The 26,678-nt window shown below is 37.0% G+C and overlaps 1 protein-coding gene across 6 annotated transcripts; it reads left to right on the forward strand.

The window, feature by feature from the left end:
- The first annotated feature begins 212 nt into the window (after positions 1 to 212).
- POC5 (POC5 centriolar protein) lies at positions 213 to 26,652 on the forward strand. Of its 6 annotated transcripts, none has more exons than XM_082783578.1 (12): positions 213 to 243; positions 3,234 to 3,333; positions 7,251 to 7,398; positions 14,377 to 14,570; positions 14,971 to 15,147; positions 16,477 to 16,581; positions 17,470 to 17,649; positions 18,995 to 19,157; positions 22,318 to 22,394; positions 23,165 to 23,278; positions 24,098 to 24,274; positions 26,246 to 26,652. In XM_082783578.1, the coding sequence occupies exons 2-12, from the start codon at positions 3,250 to 3,252 to the stop codon at positions 26,393 to 26,395; spliced, it is 1,569 nt and encodes a 522-aa protein (XP_082639704.1). In that variant the 5' UTR covers positions 213 to 243; positions 3,234 to 3,249; the 3' UTR covers positions 26,396 to 26,652. The 6 variants fall into 6 exon arrangements, with proteins under 6 accessions (XP_082639704.1, XP_082639702.1, XP_082639707.1 ...); XM_082783576.1 differs by having other exon boundaries at positions 22,276 to 22,394; positions 26,246 to 26,647; XM_082783577.1 differs by lacking the exon at positions 213 to 243 and adding an exon at positions 340 to 695 and having other exon boundaries at positions 22,276 to 22,394; positions 26,246 to 26,647.
- Positions 26,653 to 26,678: the final 26 nt, after the last annotated feature.

Raw genomic sequence — 26,678 nt, forward strand, 5'->3', positions numbered from 1 at the left:
CGGCCGCCCACTTCCCGCGCCGCAGCCCCGGGAGCGCCGCCGGCCAATCAGCGCGCGGCAGCCTCCGAGAGGCAGCGGGGGGCGGGGGCCGGCGCGCCGTCTAATTGGCCGTTTCCCACCAAGCTGCCCAATCAGAGAGTGCTTTGCATAAGCGGGCTGAGCCAATCGGAGGGGCGCTTCTTCTTCCGCTGCGGTAGTTTGAAACCGTCGCGTCCAACGGCCGGCTGCGGCAGTTGCCCGCAGGTGAGAGGGGAGCGAGGGGGCGGCCGGGGCGCTGCGCCGCCGGGGGTTGGCCTGGCTGCGTTGGAGGCTCTGCTTTGGGGGGAAAAATGTAAAAATCAGCTCACGCACGGAGTTGTACGCCCTCCTGGCTGCCCAGCCGTGTGCCTCCCAGGTCTGTGCGCGGCGCCCCGCGGCGTGGCCTTGGTTTCGCTGTTTGGCGCCGCGCTGTCCGCCCCCTGCCGCCTCTGCAGGCGTCGGGTGAGGCTGCGGAGCCGCTTGAGAACGCGGGCTGAGCGGTGCTGCTTCGTGCTTGCGAGTTGAAAGGGGCCCTGTGAGGAGCGGAGCCCGCACCTGGGGTGGAGCACCCTGATCTGAAGGCAGTGTTAAATTATTTGGAAAGCAACGCTCCTTGTCAAAAAACAAACTCAAAAGCACAAAGTTCCAAGCGCGGGTCGAGGAATTGATACTTAATGGTAAGAACAGCCATGTTGAGACAGACCAGAGACCTTCAAAGTTGGGTCCTGATCCTGAAAGTAGCTGCCTTAGCATTTTATTTATACACGTGTGGTTTGGAGGAAATTAGCACTGCTAACAGCAGTCGTGCTTTAATTAAGTTATATATAGGTGTGTTGGCAAGTGGTTGGGGAAGATGAGAACACAGTAAGCACAAAGATGGTCCTCTCACCAGTAGCCAGCCACCTAGTTATTTAAATCTCAGCAAATCACTTTATTGATGTCTCACCTAATACCCCTTGACAGATGTCTGGTTTTGAAACTTGTCCAGTACTTTCTTGATCAGGTCAAAGCAGATAACTTATTCTTGGCATGAATTGGCAATGACACCTGCAAATGTCAGCTTAAAACAAGTGTGCTCATGCTCTCATAGTAATCTGATCTGTTCCTCTCTATGTAAGCAGATCTCTAGAATTCTGAGTTTATTGGGGTTTGTACAGGAATGTTGCAATAACCACAATTAAAATTTGGACTATAGGCAGGAATATAGGAGGTACAGATAGGGAAAACAAATGTTGTGAGGAAAGCTGAAAATTTAAGCAGTAAACTGGTAGTGAGAATCTAAAGTGATACTCAAGTTGGTAAAGGCAGTCAAGCTGGAGACCTGATGGGCACAGTGGAGGCCTAGCCCACAGGAATAAAGAAAAGGGATAGTAAGGGAAGTCAAGCACACTGAGCTTGAGTTGACAGTGACTCTCACAAGGTGGCATCAAATAGATAAGCTACACTTTTAACTTTGGAGAGCAGCATAGAATGGAAAGGTAAACGTTATTTGTGTCAAAGGAACCTGCTGAGTTTTGGAGGACCACAAACTTGAGCATAGTTTCTATGATATGCAGAGAATTATATATGCTAGACTGAGTGTTAAGGGTACAATCTCAGAAGGCTGAAAATAAGTCAGAACAGTAGTCTTAAATTAATGAACAAACTTTGCAGAAGTGACCTAAGAGTGACCCTTTTTCCACTTCATTAGGCTCATCGGTGTTCACGTGAAACTTAGTTGGCCTCCTAGTAGTCATAGATGCTTATCCATGCTGCAGGAAGAATCAATGTCTAGAGTAACTCAAAGAACTGAGACAATTAACTTCTACCTGTATTCCCATATAGAGAGCTGAGTTTATTGCCTTTTTTTTTTCTTTTTGATGTTTTGAAATGTGATATCATTGCTTAAGGAGGATATTTCCCATTGATTTAATGACAGTACAACTAGCAATTTAAAAATAACATTTCTGTCAGAAAATGCATCTGTTTAGTAAACAACTGAGAATATTATGATTGACAGTTTTAAAGGTCTCCTAAAACTAATTTTAAACCTGCATGGTTGTTAGCTATACTGAACAAGTACCCTGCTCCTCTTATTATGTATGGTGGTGGTCTTCCCAGGCATACTCTGCTGACAACTCTCTGTTGAAATGTGTCAGGTGACTGCTTTTCACATTTATCAGGCAACTATACTACTATGCCATTTGTTCATTAATGAATTCTCTTTGCTTAATAGTGAGTTCCCATTCGATTTTGTAACTCCTTTCATTTCCTTCCATCCCTCCATGTCCTTTGGAGTTTATTCCCCATATTCTATCAAGTTTTCCCAAAAGAGCTTCAGTTCTTCATTGGAGTTTAATATCAAGGCTGTAGTAGACTAAAAGATATATAGATTTTTCAGAATGTCCTTAAGTTCCTTAACATTTCTACAAAATTACCTGCTTCCCTTATCCCCAAAGAATACTTCACTATATTGCTTAGATATTGTTGGAATAGTTGGCGTTACATGAACCTAAGGCACTACCTGTGCTTGCAATATCTGTCTGTCCTCCTGGGCCTACAAGGCAGCAACTGAAGCAGAATTGAAAAGGTGGAGGGAGACAGACGTTGATGATTAAGAGAAGGCTTCAAGGTATTGAACTGAAGTGATCAGGGCATCATCTCGGCTTGGAGTGTGGGAGAAAATTACAGTAGAATATAGACATTGCTGTGGAACTCCGTAGGAATTTTGTACTGAAACAAGCTAATAAGCTCCAAACAATATAATTAAGAATTGACACAGGACTGTATATGTAAATTAAGTCTTTTCTCATTCTTTATATGTCTGTTTTAACTTTTCTCCATGAGCATATTCTAGTTATGTTTATATAATACAATATGTTTAATGTAAAATTTTATTTTGCATTACATGAAGCATTAGGTATTAAACTCATAACAATTTTCTGTTATTCTCTATTGACTGACTTGTTTCTTTTGGGTTTTCCATCGTTTTATTTAGAAAGTCAATAAAATGAACTCAGTCAATGAAAGTCTTAATGCTTTTGAGTGTGGTTTGGATAAGACAATTCAATAGCTTCCAGTCTGTGCTCATAGAGATGCATATAATGAGGACACATCCAGGTTACCCCAGCAATGCACATTGAGGTAGTTGCTACAACAGAATCTGAGTTTCTGTGAAAAACATGAGTAAACGCCTTGGAATTAAAAAGTGAAGTTGAGCTTCTACTGTTTTATAGACTAACTTTGTGCAGGATGTCATCAGATGAGGAGAAAAGCACAAGTCCAGTTTTACCAAAAGACTCAGTTCGGGGCAGTTCTGTTTCTTCAGATCTTCAGGTAGGAAAGAAGCAACCTCATCTGGTTCACTGTTACAACATTTTATTTGGAAATGTGTAATTATGAGGATATCTAACAAAATTTTCATCTCTATTATGTTTTAGTTGGGCAGTAAAGTAAATGTTGGTGAATGCAGCGAATTAGACAAAAGTAAAATGTGAGATTAAAATATATTCATTTGGATTCCTTTGTGAATTTCCCAAGAAATTTCAATTTCTGTGAATTCACATCTAACCTTAAGAGATTAATCAATGATCATTACAAGTAAAATAATATACCTTCCTTATCTTCTTTCTAGTATCAGTTTTTATATGTTAAGTTTTAACAAGAGGCATACATTTGACAAAGTAGGGTATAAACCCAGTATTTCTGAGGGATGAAGTGTAGCTACATGAGGTTTCTTACATGATGGAAGGAAATGCATGTATATTCATTTGTTTCCTGCATAAAATATGTCAAAATATGCCAGAGCTGTAATATGCATAGGGGTGTGTTTTTCTGGGCTCAATATCCTTTTCAAAGGATGCAGAGATACTGGATAAAAGCCGTCCTATCCTCTCAAAAGCAGTAACTTTTCATCCTTAATTTTTTAATAGTTGGTTATTACTATTTGAGTACTTTGTGGATTTTTTTTTCTTAGCTAGTGTTCTGTCCAAAAATGGTTAATTTTGGCAATAAGAAGTTTTGCTGGTTGCCTTGTATAAATGTAGCTCTAATTCTGTCACCTGGTGGAATGGGCACATACAGCTGAAGCATCATTAAATTATTTTTTCCTCCTGACTTTGTCCCTTTTAAACTAACTCTTTGTGGGTAATTCATATGTGTAGTTCATATGCTTCTCTGTTTGTGGTCATATCTCATAGGTAAGTTTTCTTGATCTGTATTCATCAATCATAATTCATAGTGTTTCCAATGACTTTTGTCATTGGAAAACAGGATAAAGTCATTGTGCAACAAATTCTGAAAGACCAGAATCTTCTTGTGTAATGGGGTTGTCTGAGAGGCTCTAAGTTTAACTTGTAGAGAATGATAAAGCAGAGTGGTATTATTGAGTGGCCACTTTGCTACTGAGTACATTTCTAGTCTGTCAGCGATTTAGTTCTCACATGCAGCACTCTTACTGCAGTGAACTGGATTTGAAAAGGATTTGGGTTTGCTGAAGATGTGATTATTGCTGTAAATCTCAGCAGCTGCCTAATTTCAGTTGGATGACTTGTTTTTAGATGTTTCTGTGAATTTTAAATACTACTTCTATCTTTGTTTACCCAAGTATATTTACAAATCTGTCTTTATCTGAATGATAAATACATAACATAGGCTATAAATGGCTCCTGAAACTCAACACAAATGAAATGGCACACATAACCAAATTCTGTGGGAAGATTTCGCTATTCTAAAATAAGAACACTGAGATCATATAGCAGACCATTTCTTTGTCTTATATTCGTCTAATTGCAGTTTGCAGGACTGATATTTTTCTTTCAAGTTTCAGATTACAATTGGGATACTGTATTTTCTTTTATATTTGTGTTCAACTTCATTTCATCAGTGTTGCAGTATTGTAATTCACAAGTATTTATTGTCAAATTTTTCACTGGATGCTGCCTATTAAAATTGTCTGCTGGTGCATAGAGCATATTTGTGTACGTAGTGGATTATTTGAGTTTTATTAAGTTTTAGAACTTGAAAGACTAAATAAATCTCCTGCCTTAACTTGATTTCTTTATTTTGCTCAGAATGTCTGTAGTAAGATAGACTGTGAGCTAGTGTTTAAATTCAGCGATTCTAAATGATTGACTTTCACACTTGACATGTTATTGTCTTTGTTGTATTGGGAAAGAATTAGTTTTAAGTTGCTCTTTGGTCAGAATGTTCTAACATCTTCTGCATAATATATAATTTCTTTTAGAAGGTTAAGGTTAACAAAACTAGCTAAATTTATTTAACTAAGTTAAATAATATATTGGCTTTTTTAGTCTGCTGAATTTTAGCTGTAGAGAATTTTATAAAGATCCATTTTGTTCCTGGATAAATAACTTATCTGAAGTTACCTGTTTTCTTCTGGCATCTCAAAGAATCTAAACTGTCTATTTTTAGAAAACTACAGATGTGTACTGGAAGTGGTAGAATCAGTAGTGTGTGTGGATAGAATATTTTAAGATATTCTTTATAAACTTGATCTTAAAACATTTGAATGCACTGAAGTCATTGGAGCAGTAAAACGCAACTTCAGTTGAACTAAGTAATTTTGTAAATTTTAATAGCAGGGCTTAATACCAAGGTTTTGTTTTGTTTTGTTGTAACCTATCTCTGTCATTTCATTGACCTGTTAAGAGCGACTTGGTTTTGAGTATGAGGAGTATGAGCTCATGCACTGCAGGATGGCTTATGTTAGGGCATCAAGAGCAATTTTTAATGACTACATGTCATTAAAAACAATTTGCTCATCTTTTGCTCTTCATGTAGCACGGGATGTAAAAGGTTGTACCTTGTAGCAAGGAGTTTAGGTAAGTACATAGTAAAGGTGCATAATAAGCATGGCCTAACTACTAATGCGTGTCACCTTCATACTATAAGATGTAGCATTATCTTACAATTAACATGTGGTTTTCAGGATTATTATCCAATTCTTACTCATGGTAAGAATGTATATAGAAAAGTACTGCATTGTAAAGTAAGCCAGTTTATGTCTTGGTTTTGATCTGGTTTTATTTGTTTATGCTACATTTTTTCACTTTTAACTTAATTTACCTTTCATGAGTTAAATCTTAAAAAAAAAAAAAAAAAAAAAAAAAAAAAAAAACCTTGTTGATTTGTGACATTTTTTCTCTTTTACACAGAATGCTTTTGTGATACTTCCTCTACAAATACATAGCATATCTTTTTGATATTGTATAGCTTCATATACAATGTGAAATTATTTAGACTTCTAATTTTGACATGATAGACTAGAAGATGCGATGTGGAATTCTGAAAGGATTCTGCTAAAATGTATAAAACCTAGCTTCTTAAAATGGTCCCTAGTTAGTTGAACTGACTTAAATGTAAGGGTTACGCTAAAAGTTTATAAACATTGTGTAGATTCAACAACACATTATACCTTAAACTGATTGTTTCCACTCTAACTTTCCCCAGCTTGAAGACAAAAATAGTTTTTCAATTTACAGTTTGTTTCAGACATTGGAACTCTTTAGGATCCTGATTAGAGTTAGTAAAATAGTATTGAGTGAAGGAGAAAATACAGCTGGTGGACTGGTTTAATACTTTCTAATTGGCTTTTTTTTTTTTCCAATGTTTAATTAATAACACTGATGGGAACGGATTTTACAATTAAGCTAAATAAAAATACAATATACTTAATATTACTAATAAATTAGTGGATAATCAGGTATCTTTTGATGATTGCTGTCAAAGAAATTGTAAAGCCAATTATAATGTTACAGAATGTGAAATGTGACTGCTCAGTAGCATCTTTGTCATTGCTTTAAAAATATGTACTTTTTTTTAATCTTCTGCAGTAATAGCAATGCTCAAAATAGCATCAGATGATTAATAGCTTACATGATATGGAACTATTTATATTCTTTTTGTTCATATTTAAAGTTCTTATTATTTTTTTTTTTGCTAGATCAGCATCTAACAAAATCTTAAGATATAACTATTTCCTTATTTGTGCTTAGTTGTAAACAATGTGTTGCAGAAAACGAAGCAAGAGAAAAATAAATTATTATAACTGGTATAGCTCAATTCTAAATGGAAAACAGCTCACTTTTGCACCTTTAAGGGAAATCTTAGCATTCACCTTAATATGAAGATACAAAGAATTGTCTAAACCCATTTTTACTTCTTCCTACATGTAGCCATTTTTTAGGAATGTAATTGTAGCTTTATAATTGTTTGTCATCACTTTGTGACAGGATGAGTATGAAGAGCTGCTTCGTTATGCTGTAGTGACTCCAAAGTTTGAACAGTGTTTCCCGAAGTGGTCAGAACCTGTCTCCGACCTGAGAGCAGGTGGCCGATTTCCAGGTGTAACAGATGATGCCATATACTGTAAGACTCCAGGTAATACCTGCAAAGCTACGGGTTAAGCTTACAAATTCAACATTACAGCTTTTTAAATTTAAGTTTCTTATGGTTTCTGTTTTAAAAGAATACACAACTCATGTATATTTTGCACAAGAAGAAATTTATGAATATTATACTCACTGAAGGGTTCTCTCTGACATAGGTTTCAGGTGACAGTATTGATGTAGTGACAGTTCTCAATGTTCCCAACTATGGCACATAGGTTAAAATAAATGTAAAATAAAATATAGGTTTAAAAAAAATAATAAATTTAACATAGGTGGTGTAATAATGCAGAACAGGGTGCCCTTGCTTCATAGTTTGTCAGGTCATAACTGTTTTTGCTAATACTTGCACTGCTGTGATAGATAAATTAGTATTTAAAGTAAGATTGTTTTGAAATGTTAGCTGAAAAGGGCTTTGTGGAATCACTACTCATGTCACTATGTGAATGTCATTCTTGTTCTTTTAGTTCAGCCACTCTATTCTAATTTTACTTTATTACTTGGCATTCAGGGATGAGTAAACTTAATGTCTTGTGATGCATTACTAACACTGATATTTCTGGTTATATGTTACTTGTTTCTGTCACAAGTATTTAGCTTAAGGAACTTTTGTTAATTTAACTTCAAAAGAAACACTAAATAATCATTTCTGTTTTTGCTTTAATTTATTAACTTTCAAAATCAGGAAAAACTTGAGTTTCTGTTGTTCGGAAGGTCTGTCACTTTATCACAAAAATACTTGTCTACATTTTTCTGTTCACTCCTTTTTTGGAACCTTGAGAGCAGATTTTCCTCTACATTTTAGAGGATTGTGGGGTATAAAATGGTAGATGATTTTACAGATAGACTCCAAGTAGTTTTGAAGTGATATGTAAACCTGGTGCTAATTGGCTTCATTGGAGTAAATGTTGTTTGTGGCTACAGCTAATGTATGAGAACTGGCTGTGCTGATCAGAGCTAAATAATTCTGATGGCAGGAATTTACTAGTGTAGCAAAGGACAATCCAGACACTGAAAGATGTTTATTTTATACTTTCGTAATAGAAATAGCCATGACTAAAAACTAAATACATCTTCTGAAGTCGTGTGTTGTCTTTTTGTTGTGTATTAAGCTGTTAAAGCAAGGATTAAAGTGAGGATGGCAGTATTGGTTACGTTTTGTGGTAGAATTAGCGAAAGGTAACTCTTAAGCAGTCTTAAGATTTGCACAGCCAAAGATCATTTTGTGGCTACTGTCAAGAGTCCAGTAGTTTCTGATAAGGTTCTTTTAGATATTCCGCAGAAGGAAGCTTTGGTTTTAATAGCAGTCCACTCACCTGAAGATACTAGGTGTTACACAGAGTCTTGATTTAGCAGAGTGATACAGCAATATACTGAAATCGTAACACAAGTACAGCATAGAAATTGTAATATATGGTTAGATCAAAATACAAACGTGATTCTTGTTACTGGTATCTTCACTCCCTGTCGTGACACTGGCTATCCCCAAGTCACTGGGGAGGAAGATGTGGGTTAAAGCCAGCTCAGGCTCTTCAGAGATATTTTAATGTTTGCTCAGTGTTTATACTCAGTATAAGGTTGAGCACCCTCTATGCTTCTCCCATGCTTATATGGCTAGCACAGTTGGAGTACATTCCTGCTTCTTGATTAACTAAGGCCACTTAAACAACCAGTTGATCCATTGAGCTAATATAGCTATTCATCAAAATAAAAGAAGGGGAAAAAAAAAAGAAAAAAGGCCACCTTCAGTCCTTCCCAGTGCTGAGATGTGTTCAGGTTTCTTTACAATGGCTGTGGTTACTGCTTCTAACAGGGTTACTACCCTGAGCTTCATGAACACATCACTGTGCCCATCTCCTCTGAACTAGTTTCCATCGTAGTGGTATGTTGCTGAGTAACAAGAGCAGATTGCAAGGATACAATCTACAATCACAAAATACAAAATAAATATCTTTATTTTCAAACTGAAAAAATTGATTTAAAAACAGTAAAGGAGGAACTCCTGATCTGCTCAGGCTGAGGCAAGAAAAATATTTTAGTGGCCCCCATGATGCTTCCATTAACAGTGCACTATTAAAATTTGTAGTGCTATACCACTTTAACAAAACATGTTCACTTTAATCTTAATTTTGTTAAGAGCCATTCAAAATGGCTCTTCTTCCTCTCAGTCTGGGAGAGAAAGGTCTTATTTCCCTGAAACAGAGCTTGAAACCATCTAGTTGTAGAAAGAAAGTTACATTTTTATTTAAACTTCTAAAGTTATCTGACTATCATCTGTCTAACTCTTATGTAGAACCTAGCTTGGCAACCTACTCCAGGGAACCTACTTTGGCAGGGGGTTTGGACCTGAAGATCTCTTGAGGTCCCTTCCAACCCCTACAGTTCAGTGATTTTGTGATTCTGTGTTGGATCAAGGTTATCCCTTATTAGGGTGCTGTTTGCCACAGTTTTAATGGCCTTAGAACACCATTTGTTTTCAGATACTAATGGATGACACAAGATGACCAGTGAAAACATAGCCAAATTCATGTTAAATATTATAGTTCTGGTACTGGTACATCAACATGTTGTTCCAAAGGACAGTTGATTTTTTTTTGCGTGTGTGTGTAGCTCTGTTTTTGCATTTGACATCACTACTTTTTCCTACTAAAAATCAGTCTCCTTGAAATTTATTCTTTCCCTGTCATGTTCTAATGCTGTTGCTGTATTAAAAAGCAAAATAATGTTATTTGTATAACGTTCATTAACTTTTTAAAACAAAATGAAGGCCTGTTCTGTAATGTTGACCTAAAAGTTTTCACTTACACAAAGCTATTCAAACTTGCATTTTCTAACAGCTTTTCCATGTGATGTTGGTATTGAGACCAACAGTTGCCAATATCATGTGATGCCTTCTGAAAAAGTTGTTCGTGTTTCTTTGGTCTCTTTTTGACTTTTTCCTCAGGTTTTTAAAACTGAAGTTAATGTTCCTACTCTGATTGTAGAATTCCAGTTATTGGTAACCTATATTTGTTACAGTAAATTTAATTATGCATGTGTTCACTAAAAGCTTCCAGTTAAATAAGAAAAATAATTGGAATAAAATATTCTACACTATTCAATCCAATGTCCAAATGCTTTTAAACCTTGAAACTAAATTTTAATTTCCTGTTCTCGTTATCAGATTAGTTAATTAAGTTTGAAGAAGAGGAAGAGTGGAGCAATAAATTCTTTGTAGCAAAGATATGTAATGATGACTCATACCCAAACAGTGGGAAAATTCCTTCTCTTCAGTCTACCAGTCCTCAGTATTGATCCATTAATACTCAGAGTATTTTTAAAAAATACCTGTATTTTAACAAATTGCTACCATTAGCCTGTGCCAGGTAATAACAGATAGTGAGAATATCTGAAATCATCTGAAAAAATAAATGGCTTCTGTGGCATATTTTGCTTGTCAAGAGAAAGAAGTACTTTTAAATTATTTTTTAAGGAAAAAAAAAGCTTCCCCCCATAGTGAAGAAACAGGTAGAAATTCACATTGAGAATAGGAGAAATTTGCTTTTAATTTGTTCTTTTATGTCCAGAAATATCTTGACTGTTAAATCTCTTGACTGTTGTACATGGTATCTTTCAAAGACTAACCCTGAATAGGAGCTTCATTAAAATAGTAGGAGGCTTACCTTGCTAAGAATATCTACCAAGCATTCTCAATATCAGTTTTAGTGAAACTCTCAAAAATGTATTTTTTCCAGTCTGACAAAGAATTGGTAAATCTTTGCCTTATTCTGATTTTTTTTTCTATTGTTATGATGAATACAAATGATCTAATAATTTATGGGGAGAGTGAAATGAGCTGGGGAACTGAAAACTTACTTTTTTTTACTCCATGAGAACTTGATTCAAAGCCTACATTAGGAAAAAGCTGTCCATTTAAGCATTCAGGAGTTGGATTGAATAAAAGCCATACAATCCCTTAGGTATGTAAGTGATTATGATGTTTGAAAATCTCTAACACTATCTTAAGATCACATACATGTACCTATTATAATGTTATATACTTTCTTCTCTGAGTACACCTCTCCCCCCTAAAATGTAGTATTTCAGTTCTACATGCCACCTAGTATTCCAAACATTTGCATATACTAGCAGAAAAAGTTAATCCGTAGTATGCATCTGAAGCATAAAACTTCAGGTGTTGGCAGTTTTTATAATGCAGGTTCCTAAGAAGTTCATTTGACCTGGGTCAATGATGAAAATCCTGTGTTGCTTTTTCACAAGTCCTAATGCTGAATCTGGCTAAACTCCAAATAAATTCTTCTTGATTCACTGAATAATTGTATTTTTCAATTTGTTATGCAAGTGCAAGAGGACAGAGTTCCAGTCACAAGTTCTGGAACACCTGGTGTTCCAGAAGGCATTTTTAGTAAATTAATCTAAAAGGTGCTGAGTAGTTGTCATTCAATATGAAGTCAAGAGTAAGCTAAGTACAGCGTATCTATATTAAAATAAATAAAATTGAATTTTATTATTATTTTTTTTTGCATTTGAATGCTGCTTCCATGATAGTCTGTCAGATCTTATTAATGAGGCCAGGAAAAGGCCAGATAATAGAGCAGCACAGGAAAAAAAGACCACTAGCATGGGGATAACAGACATCTGGAAAAACTGCTAATTTTATTACCTCACTATAAGGAAGAAGACAGTCTAGAGATTTGTTGGAGCAAATGCATGTGGGGATTATTTCTTGAAGTACATGCCATATATTTTTATATTTATTATATTTGAATGGCTCTATGTACTTGATAACCTATAGCACACTAACTGAATGGATTAATGCAATGAAGTGTAAGGAATAGAGGTGACAGAAGGAGAGCTTTAAAAGTAAGAATAAATCTATATACAACTAGAAAATTGTGATAATAGTGGAAGGCCAGTGTAGATTACATGAGATAATCATACAAACATGTAAGAAATACACCCAGTGGATTCAGGGTAAGGTATATCCTGTGGTAAAATGAAAACAAATGGAAGCCAAGTCAGGACAATCAGTATATATAGGGAGGAAAGGTAGGAAAAAAGGAAGAAAAGTGATGAACTTTCAGTGCTAGGATCTAAGCTTTGTATCCTGTTTTTATTGGTTACGTTCTGTTTCCTTGTAAATACGTTGGAAACTGCTGTGTACATTGGATTTCTTTTAGTCCAAGCTGATAATAACAATTTAAAAAAGAAACCTTCATGCTTTTTACAACAACATCACAACTGAAAGAACACAATGACACACAATAATCAGAACAACTGGTGAAGGACAAAACTAGGAATCTGTGATCATAGTAACACTGCCAAATATTTTATACTGTGAAACACTGGTCTGATTCTTCATCACTGAAACTAGATGATCCAAGGTTACTTGAAATGCTTCTGTCTAGAATGTCATATTTCTTAGAGACAGTTACAAGCAACGAATACTCAAACTTTGCCATTACCTAAGCAATACTCCCCATTTGCAGCATAAATAATTGCAAAAAGCTAGACCCAGATCTTCCTGTACTGTTATTATTGGGAATGTGTTTATAGACTTAAGCTTATGTAATGGGTTAGAGAATTTAGTCTAGAGGAATAGTGTGTGAGATGGAGCTTCTTTAGCTCAAACTGATTGTACCTTACCTTGGAAGAATCTGTGAAAAGCAGTTGCAATGGCTTTTGTATCACAGTTCATTTCCCTTATGCTTTGGAGCTCGAGTGTTACAGTTGCAACTCCAGACTGCTTAATGGGAGTGAAAATGAGCCAGACAGGTCTTCTATCCTCATTTCCTTTGAGGGAACTAACACCAACAGTGATCTTGGGATCAGCCTTGACTGGAGTTAAATTGGAAACACATTTCCAGTGTCTACTGAAAATCCTGCTTTGTGATGAACTGTTAAACTTATCTTTGATGGCTTGTAACAACAAATAATGTCATACACCATAAAAACAGCTGTAATGGCAATACTCATTTTCAAAAATGAACACCAAAATTTTGAGGGGTTCCTCTCTCTTTGAAAGAAGGAAATCATTCTTTTGAAATACTGCTTTATTTTTATTAACACCAGGAATCTGCTAATCACAATCCTTTCAAGTTTTTTATACAACTGTTAACTCTACTAACATTTTTTTCTGTATGGATTAACTAAATACTTTCATTTTCTGTGTTTACATAAGTATGAATTTATTTAGTCTTAGCCCACTTTTAAATCTGTTGCAACTCAACCCCTGCCCATTAGCTTCTGGGGGTGTGTTAATTTCTGTTGTAGTGGTACCTAGTCACACTAACAGAAAGTGAGGCCTAACTGAATAAAGCATTATATAAATTCATATTAGATATTTCCCTTCTTAAATAGTTCGAAATACAAATAGATGAGCATATCAAAGGCTGTAAGAGGAATAGTACAAAGAGTTGAATTATGTACTAACTCTGAACTGGGGAGAAGGTTGTGGTTGCAGGTACGTGCCACCATTAAAATACACCTATGGTTTGATGTTACAAATGCACAACAGAATGGCACTGTCTTCGCGAGTTTACAGTCTCATTATGGAAAATGGCAAAAGCTTTTAGATTTCTGACCTTGGATGTTAACCAAAAAGGAATCCATGTTGAGAGTTTTTGTTTCTTGCAGTGCTTTTTTTTTTTTTTTTTTTTTTCCATCTTGGTACTTCCTGTCATCATCCTCTTTAACATGAAATGACATTCAAAGATTCTGTGTAAGGGAGCAGTAGTTATAATTGGATTACTGTTACAATGTAACTGTTGGCTTAAATATGCCTGTGTCTTGAAGGCATGGATTTGAATTAGGTTCTATTTGGTGTACATGAGGAAAAGAGGTTTCTGATGTTTTAAATGTTTGGGGTTCTTTTGTTTGTTTGTTTATGCCTGGCTTCTGACTTACATCCAGAATGCAGATCAGTCAGCCTTCCCAGAGTACTGATCCTTATTCTCTGTTTCATTTTTAGACCTTATGTCAGTAAAGGAGCCTTCTGAGGCCAATATGGATCGGCTTTGTCCTGTTTCAGAAGAGACATCTTCACAAGGATCCACAGATATTCCAAGAGAAATCAATGAAACTACAACAACTGAATTAACTGTACCTGATGAAAAAATAACTCAAATAGAAAATATACTTGATCTCTGGAGTGGCAGTCTGAAGGTATTTATTTTGTATAGATTCCTTAAAAATAAAATACAGATGTCAGTGTGCTGTCATAGAATGCGTAGGGAAAGCTGTAGTGTGATAGCATTACAAAATGCTGGTTTTCTTTGTGGTTTTAGTTCTTTTGGTTTTGCATATTATATGTAAGCACTAGGCTGTTTTATTACAAACACTGTAACTTCAAAAAAAAAGTTTGGATTAACTTTCTATATTAGGGATGTTCAGTTGTTGTCATTCAATAGTTGTCTGGTAATATTTATACGCATGAACAGCCTGCAAGATAGAGGCATCACTGTATAGATTCATGCCTTCTTAACTGCAGAGTGTGTTAAGATTAAAAGATTGGGGAGGAGAGAAGTTTACTAACTTCACTATTGTCATGCCTTTAACTTTTCAGACAAATGTTCTGACTGAATTGAGAAAATGGAGGCTGAATTTTATCGAACATCACAAGCTTCAAATGAGACAAGAAAAAGAGAAACATGCTGCACATGTGAGACAATTAACCAATCAGATGGAAAACTTGAAAGAATTGCTACATACGTATGAAATCTCTATAGGCAGAAAAGATGAGGTAGTATTTCAATTTCATAGATCAAATTGTCCTCTTTTTTTAAAAAAAAAAGTACACCAACTTAATGGCACTATCTGAACAACAATTCTTGCAACTAGTAACATAGAGAAGTAAATAATATATTTAGATTGTGTAGTGAAAAAATGAATCATTGTTGCTAATAATCTACTAACAATGGAAATTTAACATGTAAGTAAATATTTTACATGGTTTGCATTTTAAACCTAGTGTCTATTGTTGTTAACTTATGATGTGAAGATCACAAATCTATTATGGTCGATCACATGTCTATTATAGTCTTGACTGAAATTGTATGAAATTCTGCATTGAAACTTAGGAATTTTGTACTATTAGTCAGATAACCGCATTCATTTCAGAGTAATTTTTGAGTATTGTTTGTTTATCAGTGTGTGTTCGATGATAGCATAAATATTGCTCTTCAAAACTTTTATGCGGTAGTTAAAATACCTTTAAATGGAATTTACTCCCAGGAGTCCCAAGAATTTGTCACTGTTACCCACAGGAATTGCTCAGAAGTGACTGAGGGCAGAATCTAGCTTAAGAGATTAGCAAAAAATGTACAGAAATGCTGAGTGATTCGATATCCCATTTACATCATGCCTAATTTTTAATCAGGGAACCTCAGCTACTTCTGTTATTTATATGAGTTGGTAGTAGTAGTCCCCAGCTGAATTCTCTGCCCCGTAGATCAATGTACCTCAGATTTTTTGGTAGCTTTAGTCCTATGTGGGATCTTTCTCGAGATCTTTGAAGCTGTAAGTTTCAGTAGGTTAACTGTTTTAACTTCTGTTAAGTTTAACCATTGTTAATTTGATTTTTCTATTTCTGAGCAACTATTTAGCTTGCTTATTCTATTCAGAAAATTAAATAAATTTTCTGCAGGTAAGCTATTTCTTTACACTTCCATTAACAGTACACTAAAGCAAACAATAATACCAATAGTTCCTGGTGCATCAAAATTCTCCTTGCAAATTAATGATTCTTCTGACCTTATGCTACAATAATGTATGATTGTAAGGAGATGAACAGAAGCCCGCAGATGTAGGATGAAATAACAAGTCAAATAAACTTTTCGTATAATTAAAGAGTAAGTGTATTAAGTGCTGCAGAGTCTCAGTGAGAGTTGAATGTTATTCCTGATTTGAACTCTTAATTGTTGTTTCCTACTTGGTTAGAGTAAGGGGAAGATTTAGTAAAAAGCTGCTGCTAAAAGTAAATACTTTAAGTGAAAATAACTGATGTAGAAAGTATGTTCTATTTGACCGTACTAAGATCATAACTACTGAAATAATATTAATATTTTTGCAGGTCATTACTAACTTGACCCAAGCATTAGAGATGAAGAAGGAGAGAATAGAGTTAATGAGAAAGTTTACATTGTGGCGGATTCAGCAACTTAAAGCCAAACAAGAGGTATGTGTGCAAAATAAAAATGTAATGAAAATGAAACCTTTGAACTCAAAAGTCAGAGTTGGTGCAGTTCCTGTTACAGCTGGAAGAAATGGCAGTGATCCTGTTTTGATGTCTTAGGCAATGTCAAAAATACAGTTTGAAAGCATCAATCCTTTTTAAAAAAATGCTGCTGTCAGAATACTCTCTGGGATCAGGAAAAAATCAAAACACACTTGTTTTCAATATTGGTTCCAATTACTGTTATCAGCTTGCAACAAATCACTAGTATCTGCATTTTGAAGTAAGTGAGGAGGGAATCTTTCTAAATTTTAAACAAATAACTTCTGAGCAATGAAATTGAAATTATTAAATAGAAAATGAAATTATTAAATACCACATCTTACATTTTGGGCACCCAATTTCACAGTTAAAACTTCAGTTGCCAAAACTTGAACTAGTTAAGAGATAGTCACATGCAAAATATTGGGCATTGTATCAGACATTGTAAACACCCTGCTAAACTAAGTATGACAGAAAATAAGGATCCCATGTCAAGACTGCAAACCTCTCCCAATCTAGACTGTTAAAAAGGACAAGTTGATATTCAAGCCCTTTATGTAGTGGTACGTATTCTGGGTAGACTCAGGTTTATTGACACTGCTTTGTGTAACCTAGTTCACTGTGTTTTCCAATGCTGAGGACAGTAATGCTTCTCAACTTATGTGCAGGCGGAAACATTGAGATGTTGATGCAGTATGCCACAACGAAGCAGTACACAAACATGTCACTTGGTTATTCTTACTGTGGTCTATGTAATATGTGGCAAAACAGCCATCCCCAGTCTCTTAAGTACTTAAGTTTTTAACCGTACTTTAAACACGTGCAAGTTTGCTCTATTTGTTTCCTAAGGAATATGCGAACAGAATAGCAGACAGACAATTCCAGGCAGCTTTGAAGAAGAAAGTATGGACAGCGTGGCGCTCTCTTAGTGAAGAAAGATGGAAAGAAAAAGTAGCAAAAGCCTGTCAGCTACGAGCAGAAGATGTCTGTGTTCAGCTCACCAATGATTATGAAGCCAAAATTGCAGAGGTAAAATGAGGTTTCTTTTTTCATTCCTCTACTCCTTCCCTCAATGCCTCACTCCCACTTTCTCAGAAAGCTTGAAAAAACTGATGACCTTCCAGCAAAGAAGAGCTCTCATATACAGGAAAAGACATAAGGAGATCTAGGATCTCTCCTATGGATGGTTGCCTTATATGATGTTTTTTCCCCAGCCTTTGATGTAAAATGTTGCTGATCTGTGCACACAGGTGAAGTAAATGGGACCATTACTGAAACAAGTTCTTAAAAAACTATTTGCCCACCAATAGGGGTTATTCTTTTTTCCTAAGAATACACCGTTAGTATTTGCTATGCAGGTTGAGGCCTCACTAAAGAACAAAGTCGTAAGAGAAATACAAGACTATTATTATTTTTAATGACCATGCAGAATACAGTATTTTTTTTATAACAGACGTTCTGTTAAAGGCTGGTTTTCTCATCAGCTTGCCAATTACACTTGTTGAAGAATTTTCAAAGGTTAAGGTAAAGGTACGTTGTCAACATACACACTAGTGCTTGTTAAGTAAAAAGATGCATTTTTAAAGCATTTTCTAAGATGCATTTTCTATTTCAGAAATAAATTAAACCTAGAATTTTTAAGAACTCTTACCAAATGTGACTTACCAGCCACAGTTGCAATGAAATAATGTCCTTTGACTCTGGTACATACAGCTGTATGTACCATACTTGGAAAATTAAAGTTACAGTTCAGAAAATTCAGTTTCTGATAAGTGACTGAGTCATTCCAAACAGAATGAGTCATTTCAAACAGTGGGAGTTGTGTTTTGAAATAATATGAACCCTACCTGAGGATGATGAATTTTGGAAAATGCAACAAAGGGAAAAAGCAAAATCAGTAAGTAGTGAGTTACAAGATTAACTTGGTTTATCTTTTCTTAGTATTTTTAGTTATTTTCAAAGGCCAGAAAAGTGGGATTGCTGATGACAATTCACTTTATGCTTAAATAGTATTCTAACCCTCACTCTTTGGAGTGTTTTGGGAAACTAGATTCCTGAGGGTATCTAGCTTTGCCAACATGCATAATTTCTGGAAGACAAAATCTGGCAAGATAAGTTTCTGCATAGTTGGTTAGGGTCTAGCAATCCTTTCAAAAGTGTTCTTTTTGTTGGTTTGCTCAAGTAGAAATAACATGCCGTAGTACAAGCAACTGACAGATAACTAGCTGTTTATCCCTGGCAAACGAGATATTCTGAAGTAAAAATGCTTCTCTTTGTAAACATAGTAAGTGACTTTTAAAGCTGATTGAGGAATTACGTTCATACCTTGCATTCAGAAGTACAAGACAGCTGTTTCCATATTCTTTTTTTGTAGCTAACTGCTACTTTGGAGCAAACAAAAGCTGAGATTCTGAGACTGCACAGTGAAAGAGAACAGTATGAAGATACCATGAAGAAAGCCTTCATGCGTGGCGTATGTGCTTTGAATCTGGAAGCAATGACCATGTTTCAGGGCAAGGACAGCAGGGGAGATCCCGGTCAGTATAAAAAGTAGCCCTGGTTTGGTAGTTCGTGGGTTTTGTTGTTATTGTTTGTTGTCTTGTTATTTCCTTTAAAGGATTCTCCTTTTTTTTCTTAAGTATGAGGACTTAATGGCAATACAGACTTTATCAAACTGTTATTGCTTTAAAAAGTCCCACTGAATATGTTAAGAAATACTTTTCTGAACTTCTCACTGCTAGAAGAGTAGAGCAGGTTTCCTTCATCAGGCCTTGCTCTGGGTGTGGTAACCTGCAACTGAAAAGCAGAACAAGAAGCTAGAATTGGCAAGCTTCTTAGAATACTCTGGAAGATTACCAAGAATTCTGTCAGCACCCAGGTTATGGCAAAGGAAAATACTGCAAAACCCTGTTATGTTCTCTGGAATCTTAGTGTGCAACAAATATGCTTTTCCCAGACTTTTCTGTCTTTGTTCTTAATCTTGCCTGTTTATGCAAAAAGGGCAAGTAAGTCTCCTGGGTTCTGTATTTACTAGGAGTGCTGTGCTGGAACAGGAAAGACCAGTGTAGTCACAGCTGCACATTCGTAACGCTTCTGTAGCTATGCAGAAAAGAGCTGAACACCCCTACTGATGTAATAAATTCACACCTTCAAAATGAGACAGCGTACAGCATTAGAAGCATGATCTTAGTGGTGCAGCAGCCTACATCAAAGATTAATATCTCTGCCAGCAGATCTTCTGCACCTGTATGTGTGTCTTAGCAACCAGCTATACTGGCAGCAGTTAATAGCCTTAGACAGGTAACTTCAGTTCCTAAGCTCTTAACAATCTTATACCAGAAGTTTCTGAAGTACTTCAGAGAAATTCCTCCTCACAAATCTTAGGGCCTAAATGTAGGTGTGAAGAAGAAGAAGAAAAAAAAATAAAGAAGATATAAGGCACTTATTTCAGTAGCTGTCAGATCCTGTTAAACATAAACAGTCTTTCTTCAATTGCTTAGGGAAATCAAGTATAACATTGGCTAAGTATGGTAGCTGTGTGCTAGTACAAACATAGGATCAGTATCTGAGGAATAGAATGAATCAATTCAGTATCTTCAAGGAATCGTGAATAAAGTTTCAGGGCATTACCCAAGTACTCTACTTTTCTCTGTGTAGAAACAACCGCTCTCTCAAGTTTTATCTTACATTATTCATACAAAAATGTGTCTCACTACCAGTGGGTCTCACAGCTGATGATGAGTGGTGTGAAATAGGAAAGCCTTGTTTCTGTAAACTTGAGAAGAAAAGGGTAAGTGGGAAGGGAATAAAGAAAAATGAACTCTAGATGCTGTGACCAATCTCTGGGTTTCATGTATCAAACATTTTGCTTGATTTGGTATGATGCAGAAGTGGTACCTAGTGATTTTGCTGTATTGGACACTGCTGGAGCACCTGCACCCAGTTTTTCAGGTTTCCAGCATGATGCTGCATAATCTTCTGTGGTCACTGTAGTATTTGCTCATCAGGCTTCGTAACACCTCATAGTCTCAGGTGTTCTTGGTCCCATGCCTGCCTTCTTCCATTGCTTCCTATACCATGCTCTTCCATGCCCCAGCCGTGCTAGTCTCTTTTTTTGTGGCAGCTAGGCAGTGCTTTTAATGAAGACAGTTACAGAATGATTTAACATAGTTGAATAACTGCTTACTTGCATTTCTGCTCAGGTATAACAAGACTGATGAGGACATCAGAGGGTTTAAAACATGAGAGAGATGATTATTCTGTTTTGTTCTAGTTTGTAATCTGTGGACCTTAAAAATGCTATGTGCCAGTCAATTATGCATTTATACAAACACTGCAGTGCCACCTATTGTCACTGCAAGTAAAAGCAGAATTTGACTCCTTAACAGATTTATCAGTAGGTTATTAACAGTATGCAAGTATTGCAACTTTAACGGGACCATAGCATTTGGAGTCAGTGTTGATGATCCAAAATCTGTGGCTGATTTAATCGTGGGTGATTTTTTTATTATTATTACTTAGAAGATTTTTAACTTGGAGCCACAAGAATTCACATTCTGTTACTACATAAATCAGATCAGATTGGTTTGTAAGTGGGCATTAGTCCTGTCTGCGTTTAAGTTTAAAGTGCATGTATATATGCATTATTTGTACAAAATGTGTATTATCGCATGTTTTCACTCTTGAAATCCTCAAGTATTGTACTGATTTAAGTACTTTACTTACTGTATTTGTCTTACTTAGTTTAAAAGAACAACAAAAAAGGAGCTGTCCCATGGTGTCACTCAGGTCCCTGGAATGAGCACAATTCCTAATACCATCATCTGCCTTAGAAATAGAGTAAAATAAAATATTTCTCTTTGTGTCCCTTAAGGAAGCTTGTATTCTAAAGGAAAAGGCTGAAACTGCTTGAAAAGATTCTGTGCTTAGGTCTGCAGATCTGATGTCCTCAAGATATCTGCACTGAGAGACAGAAGGCTGCTGCTTAGCCCACTCTCAATCTACATCCTAAACAGAGTTTGCACTTAATCAGGCTGACCCAGATTGAGGGGGGGATGAGGACTGTAGGGCACCCATAGAATCTCTCAATCCTACAGCCATGACATAGCCGGTATTGCAGCCATTGTCCTTGCCGATGAGGTGGTTGCTGGGCATAATCTACAAAATTGCAGTACATTCTTGAGAAAGTTAAAATAACAGTTTGTGTTCCTGACAATGAATCTTCTTAAGGATCGTATGCCCTGCCAGAAGCTCAGTATGGCCTTTCCCTCCTTCACTGATTGCTCTCTGTTTGAACTAGCTTTTGGACCTTCGTGTAAGGGCAGCTCTTTCACAATGGATTTAGTATTGGAAATCAGAATTCAGAACCTCAGTTCTTTGCACTGTAATGTGACAAGTGCACAAGAGTTGAGGCATAACACAGAAACAAGCCCCCTGAAAATACTTCTGAAAAGCTTCTGAAAAGAAGGGTCAAATACAGAAAGATTTATGTTTGTGTGTGTAGATAGATGTATCTATATAGAACAGAGTGATCCTTTAATAAATTATACAGAAATCCCAGAAGAATAGTAAACTTTTTGCTGTGAGTTACGTCATTTCCCCTTAGGGTTTGCTAAATTATGTGTTGATCCCATTACTTTGTGTTTCAAATAATAGATATAGGAAGTAGGAGAGATGATAATGGTGCCATTGTTGCAGGAATACTACCTCCTTCACAATATAATCCCCCCTCACCACCACCTCCACCAGCATCTGCTCTTCAGATGGATGACTTGGTAAGTGTGTACCTGGAATAGAACTGTATTCACCAGTGGTGAAAACACACTTCCTGTGTTGGGGCCTGGGGCTTTTTGAAGATAAATATAATAGCCCATTAATTGGAGGAAATTGAACTCAGTCTAAGGATAAAAAGAAACCTATGTGTATGTCCAGACTTCATCATATAATTGAAGTGATTAAGTCATGGTTGCTATGACTTGATATACTCACATTTAGCTGTTTTAATTTTAGAGAAAATGCATTAAGCTGCTGAAGAAAAGGTCACTATAACAAGCAGAATTTGCTCTCTAACATTCTTTCTGGGAAAAAAAAAAAAGTTGTTAAACACCTGTTTGCCAAAGAAGCTAAGCTTGCTGCCGTCTGGGGAAAAAAAAAAAAGGCAGGCTTCTCTCGAAACTTCTTTTTTAAAAATGTAATGTATATGGACTCTGAGGAAACTCAACTTACTGTCCTGCCATGTCAAATTATCCAGTAGCCTGAAAATTCTGGACATACACAAAGTCATGCTGAAGACATAGTGACTGTAAAATAATTCCGCACTAGGGTACAGGTTAGATTGGAGAAGACATGCTTGCCTATTTTCCCAATTTTCCATTCTAACAATATCAAATATTATTCACTCCGTTTCCTGCAATACTTGGACAAACATTTGAAACAAAAAAATTAAAAACAGTAATAAAACATTTGAAAAAAAATGTCTATCTGAGGAGTAAAATTGTATTTTGGGCAATGTTATACTTATTCTTTAAACTCTGATTTCATTCAGTTTTCTACCCATCTGGGTCATGCAAGCACTTCTCAGACCAGGCTAGATTCTGATTCTCCAGTAATCATCAGTAGCACAGCTGCAGGATCTGGGGTGACATCAACTCAAAAACTGGTAACCTGCTAAAATTAATTTGTTTTGTATTTTAAGACAATCACGATAAATTTTAGTTTAGATATTATTTTATTTCCACTTTTTTTCAGTGCAACACAAGTGTGTAGTCAATGAAGGTGCCATGGAGTTCACTTACATGTATGAAGACACTAGCTTGTAAATGCTCATTTATGTTACAGAAAACCCAATTTTCTTAGGAGGAGTTTTAACTGATTTTAGAGCAAAGAAAAAGAAGAACAACGAAGAACAAAATAGTGCATATGCACTTACATGTAGTGTAACAGGAACAACCGGTGTTTCATATGATACAGTGTTGTTCTTAAAAAAAAAAAAAAAACGTGGCTTTTGCTAATCCTTTTAACTTGTCTCAAGGATCCTCTGCATTTATCTCCTTTTCTATTCCCATTGGATAATTTACTACTAGTCAATAGAGCAAGATGCAACATCTTATTGCATCTGCTGTCACTGCTAGAAGGATGGGCCAGGGTGACAGAAGTGCCTGCAGCTGTCAGTAGAGCATGCAGCCAGTGAGCAAAGCTGAACTATGCATCCTGCTTGATTTTTGTCAGATTAGCCTTACTCCCCATAGTATAGTAGTCATTCACACTAAACACTTTCTCTGTGGAAAAATACAGAATTAACCAGGTAGCAACCAGATGGTGCAAACTCAGTCCCATGTAACACAACTATATTACATGCAGTGTCCCATGTTCTGTTAGGCAAGTGGCTAGTAAAACTAGGTGGACATACGAAAGCACTGTAAATACTAGATTTACAAATGTTAGCAATTAATATATATATATATTATTTTTTTTATAGCCCATGGCAAAAGTAATAACATCTGCTCAGCAGAAAGCAGGAAGAACAATCACTGCTCGAATCACAGGCCGATCTGATATGGGACAAAAACACAGAATTTGTGGTAGTTTAGCAGTGATGGGAGTTGCTCCACCCATGAGTTCAGTCATTGTTGAAAAACACCATCCAGTCACTCAGGTAAGTCAGAATTATGCTTGTAACAATATTCTGAATGCAACATACCTGGTAAAATTTTAAATAGAAATGACCAAGATGAAGAGACAATTAGACAAGGCTCAGATTTGAGGTCTGCTTAAAATAATGTGCAGTACTGTCTTTGGGCTGGGTAGAATGACTACAGAGTGAAGGGAGGAGAGGATGTAAACATTGCCACTTTATCTGCCTTGTTTCTTTATTAATTATTTCATAGGCAGAGTAGTTCTGGCTGTCCCTTTCTTGGCCAGATCTTCTGTGAGTTTTCATTGCAGCAGAGGGCTTACAAAAAAGATGGAGAGTAAATTTTTACTCAGGCAGATAATGACAGGACAAGAGGGAATGGATTTAAACTAAAGAGGGGAGATTGAGCTTAGAGGTTAGGATGAAATTCTTCATTTAGAGGGCAATAAGGCACTGGACAAAGTTGCCCAGGGAAGTTGTGGATGCCCCATCCCTGGAGGTTGTTCAGGACTAGGTTGGATGGGTCCAGTTTGCTCAAGTATTGCCAGACCTGATCCTCGTCCACCAAAGGTACATCTTCCTTGCTCCAGCCATTCAGCCTGGCCTCTGGAACAGAATCACATAATCACAGAATTTCTAGGTTGGAAGAGACCTCAAGATCAACTCCAACCTCTGACCTAACGCTAGCAGTCCCCACTAAACCATATCCCTAAGCTCTACATCTAAACGTCTTTTAAAGACTTCCAGGGATGGTGACTCCACCACTTCCCTGGGCAGCCTGTTCCAGTGCCTCACAACCCTTTCAGTAAAGAAGTTCTTCCTAACATCTAACCTAAACCTCCCCTGGCGCAACTTTAGCCCATTCCCCCTCGTCCTGTCACCAGGCACGTGGGAGAACAGACCAACCCCCACCTCGCTACAGCCTCCCTTGAGGTACCTATAGAGAGCGATAAGGTCGCCCCTGAGCCTCCTCTTCTCCAGGCTGAACAAGCCCAGCTCCCTCAGCCGCTCCTCGTAGGACTTGTTCTCCAGGCCCCTCACCAGCTTCGTCGCCCTTCTCTGCACCCGCTCAAGCACCTCCATGTCCTTCTTGTAGCGAGGGGCCCAAAACTGAACACAGTACTCGAGGTGCGGCCTCACCAGAGCTGAGTACAGGGGGACGATCACCTCCCTAGCCCTGCTGGTCACACTATTCCTGATACAAGCCAGGATGCCGTTGGCCTTCTTGGCCACCTGAGCACACTGCTGGCTCATATTCAGCCGACTATCCACCATCACTCCCAGGTCCTTCTCTGCCTGGCAGCTCTCCAACCATTCCTCTCCCAGCCTGTAGCTCTGCTTGGGGTTATTGCGCCCCAGGTGCAGGACCCGGCACTTGGCCTTGTTGAACTTCATGCAGTTGACCTCAGCCCATCGGTGCAGCCTATCCAGATCCTCCTGCAGAGCCTTCCTACCCTTGAGCAGATCGACACACGCACTTAACTTGGTGTCATCTGCAAACTTACTGAGGGTGCACTCGATGCCCTCGTCCAGATCATCGATGAAGATGTTAAAGAGGACCGGGAATTCCTGAAGGCCAGTCTTGCTGGTAAAGACTGAGGCAAAAAACACATTCTGTACCTCTGCATTTTCACTGTCCCAGGTAACCAGGTCTCCTCTTTCCTTAAGGAGAGGGCCCACATGTTTCCTAGTCTTCCTTCTGTACTGAGGTACTTGTAGAAGCCCTTCTTGTTGCCTTTGATGTCTTTGGCATGATTCAATTCTGTCTGGGCGTTAGCTCAGAAGTTTAGCATTTTTCTTTGGGTTCTGAGAATTATCTGTTACAGATAAAGAGAACAAGCCTTTTTTCTTCCTTATGTGAGCTTTTTTTTTTTTTTTTTTTTTTTTAAGTGTATTTCAGCTTGAATTTAATCTACAGCTCACTTAAAGCTATTTTAGTGGATTTTTTTTGTTTTTTTTCAATGCCATTTGTTGTATCTGATTACTTTTCAGCAAACCATATCCCAAGCCACTGCTGCTAAATATCCTCGAACTGTGCTCCATTCTTCTGGTGCTACTACTGTGAGAACTGCAGGACAAGTTGGACGAATGCTTCAGATCCAACCTCATACTAGTGTTCAGTCAATAAAAGTTGTTGACTGAGTGAAAATCCTTTACACTGGTGGGAGGTTTTATCAAGATACAATTAAAACCTCTTCCCAGTCCTTTCAAATTTGATGTAGCAAGGCCTAAAGTATGTATCATGTTTTTACCCTTAAAAAACAAAGTGTTTATAGTAAGCATTCAGAGGGGGAAAATGACTTGAAATGTTCTACCTCCCAACTATTTGAGAACTTATTTTATTAAGATAAACACTTTATTTAAATAATAAATAATCTTTTGCACACTTTTAAATAAAGGCTAAAATGTGATTTTTTTTTTGGTC

This window comes from Aythya marila (genome assembly GCF_965140915.1).
Source record: "Aythya marila genome assembly, chromosome: Z".
NCBI classification, from domain to species: domain Eukaryota; kingdom Metazoa; phylum Chordata; class Aves; order Anseriformes; family Anatidae; genus Aythya; species Aythya marila.